At 59.9% G+C, this 13,700-nt stretch overlaps 1 protein-coding gene across 14 annotated transcripts in view; it reads right to left on the bottom strand.

Moving 5' to 3' along the window:
• Window positions 1-13,700, bottom strand: part of NTRK3 (neurotrophic receptor tyrosine kinase 3) — a 398,804-nt gene that overhangs the window by 312,105 nt on the left and 72,999 nt on the right. For all 14 annotated transcript variants that reach the window (XR_013959681.1, XM_080651648.1, XM_080651651.1 and 11 more), the window contains 3 exons: window positions 10,425-10,448; window positions 9,007-9,071; window positions 7,995-8,097 (listed from right to left, as the gene is read on the bottom strand). Coding sequence is in view for 13 of the 14 variants with exons in the window: in XM_080651648.1 (XP_080507774.1) it covers window positions 7,995-8,097; window positions 9,007-9,071; window positions 10,425-10,448 (192 nt within the window). In the remaining variant the exon portion in view is untranslated. The remainder of the gene's footprint in view (window positions 1-7,994; window positions 8,098-9,006; window positions 9,072-10,424; window positions 10,449-13,700) is intronic.

Genomic DNA, 13,700 nt, shown 5'->3' with positions numbered 1-13,700 from the left:
CGGAGAAGCGGGTCAGAAGAAGGTACACTACGTGGGCACTGACTTTCACGGCCAGGACACCTGTCCACTAGTGACACGTGGCTAGAAGCGACCCGATGTGGGGTGGTTGGGGCGGGTGGAAAGGGGCGAGGCGCAGGCAGCCCCACCCACCAGCGCAGTGACCCGCCCAGAACCGCCGTCCAGGGCGATGCATCGCCTGGGCCGACCGAGTTCCTGAGGGGGCGGGGCTGCGGGGCTGCGGGGCGAGGGCTCTGGTGAGTCCACGTCCTCCTGAGCAGCAGCACCTGCATCAAGCATCTCTGTTACACCAAACCCACATGCTTTTACAAGGAGACCACCTGGAAAGGACAGATGGAAAAGAAACCTGGAAATAGGATTTCCTGCAGGAGTCCAAGTGAGGGGCGCAGGAGGACGCTGAGCCCGCCCCTCCGTGCGCAGAACCAAGTACCCGCGAGCACAGGGAGCCATCACCCCGAGAGACCACAGCGCTGAGTGACGGCTCTGACAACAAACGAGGGGAAGAGACGCACAGAGAAGCTGGGCCCAGGGCGCCCTGGAGCTGCGGGAACTGGGCCTGAGGAAGCGGCCCGTCCCCTCCACCTCCATGGCGGCCGCCCTCTCCTGGGCCTTGGCCTACCTGCAGGGTCCCCTCAGCTGTCCCGCCACACGGCGCCACACGGCCTGGAGCCTCGGGCCTCGGAGCACAGGGAGCAGGCGGAACAACAGGCGTCACCGCAGCCAGCCTCGTGGACGAGAGCCCTCCTCAGAGGCTCGTGCCCAGGCGCCCAGAGCGCATGCTCAGCTCCTCCTGTGTCAGGAGCGTGCCCAGGCGCCCAGAGCGCATGCTCGGCTCCTCCCGTCGGGCTCGTGCCCAGGGTGCTGACTTCGGTTGCATGTGGGAATGTCCACACTTGCTGCATGCGAGTCCTTCCAGCGCAGATGTGAGCAGGTGAGAGCTTTCACGTGAAAGGTAGTTCTCAGCCTCCTTCTGCGATCATTCCAGCGTCTCTAATGAAGACGAGCATTTCCTCAGAGCAAGCTCTGTCTTCCCTCCTGCACTCTGACAGTGTGTCTTCAAAATGTTTGGTCACCTGTTCCCTCCTCGCGTCTTCCATGAGGATGAAGAGGGCAGCTGCTGGCTGCTTCCTGCTCTGCCACCAGCCGTGTTTTGACGTCTGCTGAGCTGCCCTTGACCGCCTCGTGCGCACTGCCCCGCCAGCGGCACTGAGGTTCAGCTGCTTTGCGTTGTGTGTATGTGGGCGTCTCTGCCCGTTTCCTGGCTGACTGTCCTCTCCGGGCCCTGGCTGCGGTCTGAGCCCCGCATCCTGGCGGCGTCTCCCCTTCCTCCAGCCGGCTCTGTGCAGGGAGCTCAAGGGAACTGCTCGCTGCCATTGGCAGGGGCACGGGAAGGGGACCGGGAGGATGTACCCACCAGAAGAGGCGAAGAGGCCAGAACCAAGGGCCGGTTCTCTACTCACCCACCCTTGCATGTTTAGAACACAGAGCTGCACCCCCCTCTGCCTCTGTGAATTGGGCTGCCATTCAGCCTAGTGGGACCCCACGACCTCCCTTGCCTGGGTGGCGAGCCTCCCATGCTCCGGGCCCGGGACGCTCCATGGACTGACGTCTCATCTTCAGCCAGGGGAAGGCTGTGCAGGGCCCCCTCACTTCACCTTCATTCATCTTCCCCAGTGATAGGAAGGATGATCGTTAATAATCCAAGCCGAACTACACTCGGGGAGAGGAAGCAAGTGCATCCTGGTGAGGCCACGGGCGTGATCGTCATCACGGCTCCCTGAGCGTTCTTGGCACTGGCACGTCCAGGCCACTGCTCTGGACCTCACGGGGGCAGCGAGCATTGGCCTGGCCGTCCATGCTTAGTGCCCCAGAGATGTCCATACAGAATGAGGGCGACATTCTAGGAGGGGCCACTGCCAGAGCCACACCGCCCGCGAGGGCAGAGGGCTGGCCGGGGAGAGGCCTCAGGAATCAGGTGGCCCCGCCAGGTGGCTTGTGGGGGAGCAGGGAGAGCAGGTGCTGCCCCAGGCCACACCCCTTCACACCGGGGGCAGGAGAACCAGTCCCTCCTGAGTCCTCGCGGATACACTTCCCGCCAGCCCTGCTGGGCCGCTGCTCTTTGGTCTGGATTTAACTTTCTTTACAAGGAGAGCAGGGCTGTACCTTTTCCTGCTGCTTCCTATAGCCGTTGAATAAAAATAACTCTTATAAAGTTCTTGAAGTTCATCAACAGGAAGGGATCTCACGAGTGGAAACACACACACACACACACACACACACACACGGGTCACTTTGTGAGCACGGACCACGTGGGAGCCGCTGCCCTGCGTGTTTCCATATGTAATCTACAAAGGTGGGCGGCTGAGGCTCAGGGAGTCGAAGTGACTTGCCCAAGACCCAGAGAAAGAATCAGGTCTGCCTCCAGCCCCAGCCTCAGCTCAGAGCCCGTGCCCACAGCCACGGCTTCCCAAGCCTGCCCCCCCACCCACACACACACACACCCCAGCATGTGCTGCTGTGTGTGTGCGTGTGATTGAGGGTTCTGCTGCCACCATTACACATTTCATTTGCGTCCCTCGCAGCTTCCACACTGGTTTCTGCTCAGCGAGGGGCTCGTCCCTCAAGGCCTTTGAAACGGCCCACAGCGGGCGATCCGTAATTGCCCACAGAGGCGGTGGCTGCGGCCGCTGCCGGCTGAAACAGGTTCGCTTGGCTCCTGCCCAGCCTCTCTACCTGCCGCCTCCGGAACAAAGCCGGGAGAGACGCGCGCAGTGGGAGCTGCGGGGAGCCCGGCCGCGGAGCAGGCGCGGCCCGTGTCCTCCTCACACTCATTCACATTTCATCCATGCGCCTTCGGCCCCTCTGCCATGCACCCTCTGGGCAAAGGAATTAACTTCTGAATTAACCAAGCGAAATGGTATAATACACAAGCCACGTGAAAAACAGAAGGCAAGCAAGCAAGAAAAGTCAGCTGTGCAGAGTAATGGAAGCGCTACGGAGACGGTCTAGTGGATGAGATAGAGAAATGTTTAAGAAACGTGATGTGAAAAAACATGGCAAATAACTGGATTGCTCAAGACCATTTTCACTTAAATATGTATGCAGACTATGTACGTGACCACAGACACTTAGGACGTGCAGTTACAGAGGTCTGCGCACATTCACATCCAATGCTTGCATGCACACGCATTGCTGATTACACTAACAGGAGTGATTGCCGAATAACAGAATTACCACTGATTTTCTTTCGGCATTTTCTAGATTGCCTATGATGGAGACACGAGCTTTCCTGGGGCTACCATGTGACTGGGATCCTAGTTTCGAGAGGCCTTTTCCATCCAGAAGGACTCCAGAGACAATGCCCCACCCCCTGGGATTCTGCACAAGCTCCCCAACCCAACGGAGTGCCTGGGAGTTCATGGCAATAAAAACGGAAACATCAACAATGCGCCCATTTCTGGTCAGCGACCGCTCTTCCCTCAGCCACGGGGAGCCTCTCTGAGGCGATCTCTCCGTTAAGCAAACAGCACAACTACTGCGCAGGGAAGAGGGGGTGGCGGATGGCTGGCTAGGGCCCCAGCAGCGGCAGGCAGCTGGCCGTTAACACTGCAGGTGGACGGGCGTGGCGGCCAGCCCCCACACAGAGGGCGGCGAAACCGGGGTGTACCCCGAGTCACCTCACTGGAGGAGTGTGCTGCAGTGGGGAGAGGGGGACGGAAATGGGAGGAGAGAGTGCCCTGGCCCCGCCCCTGTCTCCTGGTCCTTCACCCTGAAGCCAGCTGGGGCCGGACATTAAGCGAGTCCCTCATCCTTCCTGAAGCTCAGATAAGAAACAGTGACAATAATTTGTGTATCTCAAGTTCATGGTGAAAATCAAATGAGAACATGCAGATAAAGGGCCAAGCACAGGGCCTGGCACATACTGGGGTCCCAGTCGATGAGAGCGCTCCCTCCCATCTGCTGACATCCCAAAGGGGTGGTGCTCTGCCAGAGAGAGGCAGGGAGGCCACAACTCGGGGTCACAACCTGGGCTGCCCCTTGACATCACCTGAGCAGCTTTAAAATGGTCAGCTGAGGTCTTTTCTTTTTTAAAAAATTGATTTTGAGAGAGAGGGAGAGAGAGAAATAGAAACATCAATGATGAGAGAGAATCATGGATCGGCTGCCTCCTGCACGCCCCACACTGGGGATCGAGCCCTGACCAGGAACTGAACCATGACCTCCTGGTTCCTGGGTCGATGCTCAACCACTGGGCCACACTGGCCTAGCACACCTGGGCGGCTTTAGAAACTACTGGGATTCTGACTTCACTGCTCAGGGGAGCGGCCGGGCCACTGCGATTTTTTTTTTAAGCCCCAAGGCTGCAGACCACAGCTACGATGGGCCTGTGCATTACTCACGGCTTGTATGAACGGAGCAAAAGCCATAATCACTGCTCCCCTCGCCACAGTCACTGAGTGATTACTATATGGCCAGGGACGAGGCTAATTGCTTGATATACATAATTTCATTTAATTCTCATAAAACCCTGCCTGGTAAGGATTATCCCTCTCATTTGTCAGTGAGGACACGGCGGCCGGGATAGTTAATGAGTCACATGAGCGCCACAGCTCCCAGGCAGCCGATCCGAGATCTGACCCCAGGCCTTTCTGACCCTAATGGTGGCCGCACCAGGGGCGAGCTGGGGAGGCAGCCTCGGTGCCAGGGAAGGAAGGTGCATGTGGGTGAGGCTATAAAGGCCCGTGAGAGGGCCGCCCCCGCCCTGGGCGCCAAGGCAGGCCTGCGTGGAGGCGTGAAGACGGCGCAGAGAGGGACCTGGGAACTCATGAAGCTGTGGGGTGGGCACCCTTCGAGGCGGTCGGAGCAAAGGCACTGGGTCTTGTGGAGCACTGAGCACTGACTGGACAAGCAGAAGGAAGAAGGGACTTCGTGCAGGAAGTCAGGAATGCCGGATCCTTTACCAGGTTCACTGCTGCTTGGCACTGCCCTTGACCCCTGACCCCACCGGACAAAAGCAGCTCTCATCAATGGTGCCAGCCGGCCCAAGCCCCTTTCGATGGTCTGAGTAGCCTCCATCTATCAGGGGTCCTCAAACTGTTTAAACAGGGGGCCAGTTCACTGTCCCTCAGACCGTGGGAGGGCCGGACTATAGTTTAAAAAAAACAACTATGAACAAATTCCTATGCGCACTGCGGGCCCGGGACGCGTCGGCTGCTGAGCAGGACAGGCAGCGGCACCCAGCGGGCCGGATACATGTCCTCGGCGGGCCGCATGTGGCCCGCGGGCCGTAGTTTGAGGACCCCTGCTTATTTCTCCAGCACCAACCCCTGCTCTGTGCTCCTGGCTGCAGACACACGATACTCCCCTCCATCCCGTTAGAGCCCAGCCCTGGACATCCAGTACCTCCCTCCCAGCCCCTCCCCCGCCCCCCAGCAGCTGGAAGGAGCCCTGAGCCCCACGTTCCGAGGTTAGGAGCCGGGGCGGAATGCCTCCTTCCCATGCCCAATGCTTCCCTGTAACCAGGCAGCTAACCAGAGGGATAACGAGACATCCGCGCGGCAGCAGCCCCTGAGATGTGTTGGCAGGAGCCAGCCCCTCCAAATCAAGACGCTGGCACGGCTCTCCCAGCCACTCAGAGGGCAGTTACCATCTGTTTATGGAAAAAATGGTAATAACCCCCAATCGTAATCAAATCGGCAACCACTTTGCTGTAAGTGCCTATTAACTGGTGCTGACTCCCGGGGGGCGCTCCTGGAGTGCCCATCGGAGACCCGGCGCCCCTCCAACCACGGGGATGACAGGCAGCGCTAGCCGATGGGGTGCCCAGGGTAATCCCGAAGCCCACCAGCAGTTCCTGACGCGCTTCCCTCCCCACCTTCCAGCTCCCGCTGCCTTGCCACGCGGTCCCCCACTTTTCCCGGAAGAAATGCAGGATGTCCTCTGAGCCTGGGAAGCAAGACTCCTCCATCCGCTCCCATCCTCCTCTGGACCGGGGCGGGGGTCCCAGCTGGAGAAACGTGGACTAATAGGAGGCGTCTGTATTGCCAAGGGCGACAGCATTCAGAGGTGATTGGACAGAGCAAGAGGCACCCGGTGCTGCCTAAGCCGTCCGACAGGGCCACGCTGCTCCGGACACGGGAACAGTTAACGGGAAAAGTCCCTGCTCCCTGCTGCCTGGGCTGTGGCAGGGTCTCAGCTGGTGGCGCGCCCCTGGTGGAGGCCCCGACGTTTCCCGGGGTGGAGGAGGGAGACCTAGGGAGGTGCCCCCATGGTAGGAAGCCTGGCACAGCAACAGTGCCAGCCCCAAAGCCCGGAGCCCGCGGATCACGCCGAGATCGAGGGCTGGAGCGCGCTCGGTGGCCGTCCGCCTCCCATCCCTGTGAAACGGTTTGGCAGAGAAAACAGCTGCAATCAAGGTGCCCACAGGGGCCCGGTCGTGTTGAAGTCAAGCAGCAGCAGGCCAGACTCCTGTCCCTTCTTTACCATTTGCTGCCACGCGTGTTTCTCTCGGTCAAAATATTTCATCTGATCGGGGAAACCTGGCTGGCCCGGCTGCGATTTGCTCAGCTCAGTCAGGGGCAGAAAGCGAGCGCAGAGGCCCCGACTTCTGGGAGGCCGCGCGGCGCCCCGAGTTCCCTGCCTTCCTGTGTTTCTGTGGGTGTCTCTTGCTACATAGCAGTGTTCTGGGCTCTTAGGGGAGTCAGTGAACGTTTTGAGAATATGAGGAAAGCTACGAACCAGTCCCATTCCAACCTCCCGCTCCGCCCGCCGGGTACGAACACGCAGCATTCACATGTGAGTCCAGGGACCACTGTCCCCATGAATCCTACGCACAGACCTGCTGTCAGTCCCGGAGCCCAAGGCCAGGACCCGCCCACCACCACCACCCCCGCCCCCCGACACCAGGTCATGTGCAGACGCATAGAAATGCATCTCTCTGGCTCCCATGATATCCCCAGAAGACCCCAACCGGAACCCCAGCTGGGCCCCCTGATGGCTCCTGGGACCTCCCATCAGCCACCCTGCCCATCTCCCATCTCCCATCAGCCATACAGGAAACCTGGCTGGGAGTGCAGCGTGAAAGTCAAGTTTCTGCAGTGCAAGGGCCCAGCCTCCTTTGAGCCATTTGGTCAGATCCACCCCTGGGGCCCAGGGACCCGGCAGATGCACGCTCATTCGCCATGGTAACCCCTTCCGTGCCATTCCCCCACCATGTGGCATAGAGCCACATCCTCGCCCCACCCCGGCGGTGACAGGGCGGAGTGCGTGAGTCTTGAAAGCTGGCCAGCACTGAGGCAGGCAGGTGGCTCGGGGCACCCGCCCTGGGACTCTGCGTGGAGCCCCCCTACATCTAACCCTGCTAGGACCTTCTCACCACCACCCCGCGCACGGGGGCAGCAAGAAAAGAACCAAGTTACTCAAACAAGGAGTCCGTCTGCCCTCCGTAATGAAAAGAAACAAGGCCTCTCATGGGCCCTCAAATGCAACTTCCCTCCCAAATCACCCTCGTGCACCAGCCCGCGGTCCCAGCAAAACACGGGCGCCCAGGTGGGTGCCCACAGATCCCAGCGCAGCGGGCAGTCCATCATTACCAACACAGTAACGGTGCAGGCGGGAGGAGAACCCTTGCAGGGGTCCTCAAACGTTTTAAACAGGGGGCCAGTTCACTGTCCCTCAGACCGTTGGAGGGCCGGACTATAGTTTAAAAAAAAACTATGAACAAATTCCTATGCGCACTGCGGGCCCGGGACGAGTCGGCTGCTAAGCAGGACAGGCAGCGGCACCCGGCGGGCCAGATAAATGTCCTCGGTGGGCTGCATGTGGCCCGCGGGCCGTAGTTTGAGGACCCCTGCTTCAGGGAGTAACAGAGGCCCGCCCTCCGAGAGCCAGGAAGTGGAAACAGCATTGAAGAGAGCCACACGCACCCCCCCGCCCCCCGCCCCATGAGACCCTGGCCACTGCAAGGCCCACCTTACCCTTCATTCCAAATTTGGACCGCCGGCCATACTTGTTGATCATGATGAAGAGGACCACCAGCAGCACGCAGGCAAAGGCGGCGAGCCCCACGGCGATGGACACCTGGCAGGGGCAAAGCGTCCGGACAGTTACTTTGTCGCAGGAGCCGGCGGGGAACTCTGCCGCCCACAGGAGCCTTCAGACCAGGGGTGGGGAACGTCTGGCCCACGGGCCGTGCAAGGCCCATGAGATCATGGGGCCTGGCCCTGCCGAGGCCATTAGGGGTGAGTTCATTAAATGTTCGACCGAACCCAGCAGGCTAGTTTTTAAGCTGACTGTTGTGTATGGCCCGGGAATGATGTTGTGAACATCCAATGGCCTTTGGCAGAAAAAGGCTCCCCAGCCCTGCTTCAGAGGAAGTAAATGATGAGGCCCTAACAGCATCCAGTTAACAAAGGAGCCACCCCGATTAGGGAAACGTCAGCGACGCGGGGTCCTGAGCCCCTGGCACGGGGGCGGCCTCACAGATGCGCTCGGAAGCTTCTGTCTCTCGTGGTGTTGTTGTTTCGTTAGCAAGCAAATTCTGCGTATGCACACTGAAGTTCTCTACAGAATACTCTTCCCCCAGGGAATCCTGGGAGATCTGGACTCTTCCCCCTCAGAAATCTCAAGCTCTGGCAGTTGGGGTCGGGGAGGGCTTGGACACCCACCCAGGGAGCTGGTGGGGTAACCTCGACTTCCTACGAGGCTTGCACAGTAAGCAGCCCCTTGGAATCAGGCCCAGCCAGGCTCCCAGCCGCTTGGGGGTTTCCCGGCGCTCCCTCTGGGCCCCAGGCTGGGAGCGGAGCCGCGATGCTTCCTCAAACAATGAATGACTCTCGTCAAACAAGGGAGGACTCCGCGCCTGAAAGGAGGTCACTCGTCAGGGCTCTTCCTGCCTGACATCCTGGGCTCCGAGTGAGGTGGAAGCGGAGCATCCGCTGCTCGGATGAAATGTGAAAACGGCCTCCTCCCAGCCCAGAAGGAACTCACCCCAAAAGTGTCTTCCTCTGGCTTGTGGGTCACAGTGATGGGAGGTGTGGGGCTCACTTCATAGACTGAAAACCAAACGGAAAGGAGGAGGGTTAGCTTCCTGGCCAGGGGGGCTCCGTGCCAGCCCCACCGGCTCCCCAGTGCCCAGAGTCCATGCTGGACAGCATGCCCTCGAACCTGCTCTTACTGCCCGACCTCCCCAGAGACCAAGACCCCGCCTGGCTGCCGGGCTGTGACAGCCAGGGGCAGGCTCCATGAGGAACGCGGGACCTTCACCCCCACCCCCATTCTCAGAGTACAGAATGGCACCTGGGCAACGTGGACCCTGAGCTGTTGCATAAAACAGCGCAACAACAACCAGAAAACAGTTTGGGATCCCAGCCAGGGTCCGGATTCCCCACGTTTTGGTGGTGACGGTGGCTGTCATCGACTGTTCTTTGCTGCAGGCTCTTCCATCCCCCCCAGACGCCCCCCCTCCCCACCGTGACTCCCCGACGCCCCTTCATCTCCCCCTCTTCACCCTCAGCGAGATCCAGGAGGCTGGGAGCCCCACACACAAGCCACGACCCACCCCCTATTGCAGATTTCAAAACGCAGTGGCAGCTCAGGCTAAGCAGCCAGCGCCGCTGACCAGCAAGGCTGGTGGGAACCAGGTGTCAGTTTCTCCTCCACCGGGCATCACCTCCTGGGCAGGGGAGGCCCCGACTCGGAGCCCCCTGGAAGGCCGCTCTATGAGACGCACGTCCTCTAGGACTGAGGGCAAATAAAGCATCTCAGACTGTGTTCACCTCGGTGCCAGGCAGCACGGGTGTCCTAGGCCGTCATGGCCACCGTCTCAGCGCCCCCGCCCCCCCGACTCGGGGAGCGAGGGAAAAGCCATGTCTCCCACAGCCCATGAGCAGAACACCAGATCCTTCGGGGACTGTCTAGTCCTGGCCCCAATCACTTGTACACTGAGCCTCGTGATCCCACGTGAGGACCCACCAGGCCACCAGGAGACCCTGTCAATCACCACTCCATGCGAGGTGGGGCCGGGCCAGGCTCTGGGCCCTGGGAGCAGGTGAAAAACACTAGCAGGTGGAGAGGCTCCAGGTTCAAGAACAGCTGAGATGGACAACAAGGTCTCTCCACCGGGCATGGGCAAGCCCAGGTGTTCCCGCCCCCACCCCTTCCATCCAGGCGGGGAGACCCACAACAGGGTCAGGGAACGCCCTGGGGACACGGAGGCCCGAGCGGCTGCCCAGGAGGTGGGCCTGGAGCACATTTCCACTCTGCAGTCCTCCTTCTCCGTTCACTCCGACGCGGGGCAGCCAGGGGCCTGGGGGCTGGGTGGCTTGGGGCGAGGACCACCTGGATTCCATAGTTACCCAAAGGCTCGGAATAAATCAGCTTCAAAGCAAAAGGTAGAGCGGACTTACTGGAGACAAAGTTATCCGTGCTCTCTGCAAAAGAGACAAAGCGGGTGTTAGCAGCGTCGTCAACAGCGGAGTGGGGGGCGCTGTGATCTTAAAAGCCACGACTCCCCACTCACTGTGACCCCACGCTACCCCAGCACCTGGGAACACAAGTCCTGGGCATGTGACCCCGGCCCCGCTCCACTGCCTCTGTAGGAGGCTGGTCTTCCAAAGGCAGAAGAAATAAGACACAGAGTTCCCGATTCCAAGAGAAATGGCCCGGCCCAGCTAGGGACCAAACTATGAGATGGGGAGTTAATCTGAGACAGTGTCCCCTCCTCCCGGTCGCTGGCGTGCAGGGGACCTTGGTACACTAGAGTCCAGAGAAGTGCTGCCGCGGGGGCTTCCCTGGGCCCCCCTGCAGATGCCAGCTGTGACCTCAAGACGGCATTCCTCAAACGGAACGCCGAGGTCATCTGAGCAGGTCACGGTGCCGTCCTTGGGAACCCCACACGGTCCCAGCCCCCGATGGCACTGTGGGACGCGCCGTTTAGCCGCAGCGGGGCTCATCTGATGATGAAAGCTTAACACCACTAGACGGTGGCTGTGAGCCAGGGGCTGTGCTAAACGCTTTCTGTCGCGTGCCACTCAGTCCTGACAACCCTCCTAGGAGGTAGGCGGGATTACCCCCATTTCACAGGAAGGAAACAGGCTGAGAGAAATGAACTCACTGGTGGAATCTCACTCATCTGAAAATAGGACTCAGATCCGAGCCTGGGCCCGCGCAGAGGGTCTCGGAATCCAGCCTGAAACGGAGTCACCCAGCGGGTGCTCACCATCGATTCCCCGATGAAAGGAGTGAGGGCCGCTGGGAGAAGCACAGTGTTTCAGGAAAAGGACAGGCGTGCCCGGCACATTCTGGGGCACTGGAAAGTGAGAACGTGCTCGGGAATTCATGGGGCGTGGGGGAAGGACACGGAGCCGCGTGGGGCGGTTCCCGACGGCCAGCCCTGGCCCCCTGTGAGCAGCAGAAGGATCGCGACAGCCACGGGCTGTCACACTCTGAGTCACACCCGCCCCGGATTTATGTGTGGCAGTCCTGACCCCAGTGCATTAGACTAGGACGATCTGAGACAGTCTTTAAAGAGCTGATTAAGTGAAAATGAGGTCATCAGGTGGGCACTAATCCAATACGACTGGCATCCCTATAAAAAGAGGGGGTTGGGACACGGGTGCACAGAGGGAAGACCCTGGAGGACACGGGCAGAAGGCGGCCGCCTGCAAGCGCAGGAGGGAGGCCTCAGGAAACCAGCCCCGCTGACACCTTGACCTCCGGCCTCCAGCCTCAGAATCGTGAGGAAGTAAATTTCTGTTGTGTATTCCCCCCCCCCCGGCCCCCGCCCCGGGCTCTGGTACTTTGTTAGGGCCGCCAGGGCCAACGAACGCACGGGTCCTAAGGCATAGGGCAAAATAAATATCCCTGAGTCCATACCAAGAGCAAATAAATAACTGAACCGACAAATGAGGAAAAGAGAAAGCTCTTCCTTGCAGTAGAATTCCAGTTAGTAGATGCAGAGGGAGGGATGGGAACAGAAAAATCACCACTTGGCAAATCGCACAGTAGTCATTGTTGCGGGCAGGGATCATCACTCAATGCTAAAATTAACGCGCGAAAGAGCGGTGAGAAGCAAGACATTTACAAACGTCCCAAATACTGTACTTACTACAGACAAAGGGAAAGGCGTCACTTCGCAAGGGAGACACCTGGCCGACTCCATCCTGACCCAGTGATGAGGTTAGCATCCCCGGCGACAAGATGGACAGACGGACAGAGGGTGCAGCATCACGTCTGTGGTGTGCTTGCCAAAAACGCACCACGGGTGTGCAGTCCCGAGAACACGTCGGGCGAGCCCGAACGGTGAGCCGGGCAGACAGAAAACAGCCCGCGAGCACTCTTTAAAAGTGCGCAGACGGTGCCAGGCAGAGCAAGACTGAGAAGCTGGCCCAGGTTAAGGGGGGCACAGACAGCGACGTGGCACCTGAGAGCAAGGTGCAGGGCTGGGGTGGATCCGGGAGGGAAGGACGGCCGTGGGGCCACGGACAAAGAACGTGGGTGCGTACATGCACAGCCCATGGACAGACAGCAGTGGCTGCGGGGCTGGGGCGGGGCGGGGCGGGCTAGATGGGCTCAATGGGAAAAGGGGACTATGTGATTCTTCCACCAACTAAGACTGTTTTAAACACTTCACTGACGCCTGCAGATTCCACAGCAGTGCCGCGCCCTCGCCAGTGCCCTGGTTGGGAGCGCTGTGCGGTGGTCAGACGAGATGCCACCCACTGGGGAAGGGAGGTGAAGGGGAGAAGGCAGCTCTCTGTACTATGTTGTAACTTTCTGGGGGGAGGGGTAGTTCATTTCATATTATTTCAGAGAGAAAAGTTAAAGATCTTTTAAAAAATTTTTTTAAAGAAACAGATTACTGTTCTCCCCCCCCTCCCCGCCCCCTTCCTCCCCGCCCCCCCCCCTCCCCGCCCCCCCCCCCCCCCCCCCGTTTCAGATTCGGGTCTGGGCTGGGTGGGTCTTGAGAATGTGCCAGAGTAACTAGGCACTGAGGCTTCCTCCTTGGAGAACCACTGCGTTGGCCTGAGGGGTGAGAACTCCTTTGTCCACCCCGCCCCCCCCCACCATCCACCCATCCGTCCCTGCACGGGGTCCTCTGTGCTCCGGGCCTGGCTAAGCCGCCCTCGCTGTAACCAGAGCTCGGGACCAAGCCGCGCCAGCACACGCCCTCTAACTGTGTGGGGAAAGTGCTGCTCTCTGCGCAGGGCTCCTTCGGAGGAAGGCCTGCGTGCCGTACGCGCACTCTTCCCAGGTTTCTCGTCTGTTGTCACTCTGTTGGGTTTGGGGGGAGAGCAATAGGGCTTAGTCCCAATTCCTGAGGGTGCCCTGTGTGCCAGCACCCTCTTCTACACCGCAGGTGACCACAGGCCTGATCTGGGGGGAAGGACGGGGAAGAGGGGGGCCCAGCCTTGGCTCCAGAGCCTGAGAGGAGCGGTGCCAAACTCACTCGGAGGCCCCGCTGCTCCGCGGGGAGCCTCCCGGGACCAGGCCCGTCCTCCTGTGGCACCGTGCACGCTCAGCTCCCTGCCTGAGACATGCGCCTGGGACGGGGGAGACCTCCTGGCGCCCCTCCGTGGGTCTCGGGCTCATGAACAGTCAGCAAAGGGGACCCGCACTGTTAGATCTATTTCTCCCAAAACAGATTCCCTTTCAGATTCCCGGGATGCTCTTCTTTTAAGTAA

The sequence above is a fragment of the Plecotus auritus genome, assembly GCF_963455305.1.
Source record: "Plecotus auritus genome assembly, chromosome: 15".
Lineage (NCBI taxonomy): Eukaryota > Metazoa > Chordata > Mammalia > Chiroptera > Vespertilionidae > Plecotus > Plecotus auritus.
Note: the sequence above shows the minus strand (reverse complement) of the source record. Positions and strands in the feature narration are given on the sequence as shown.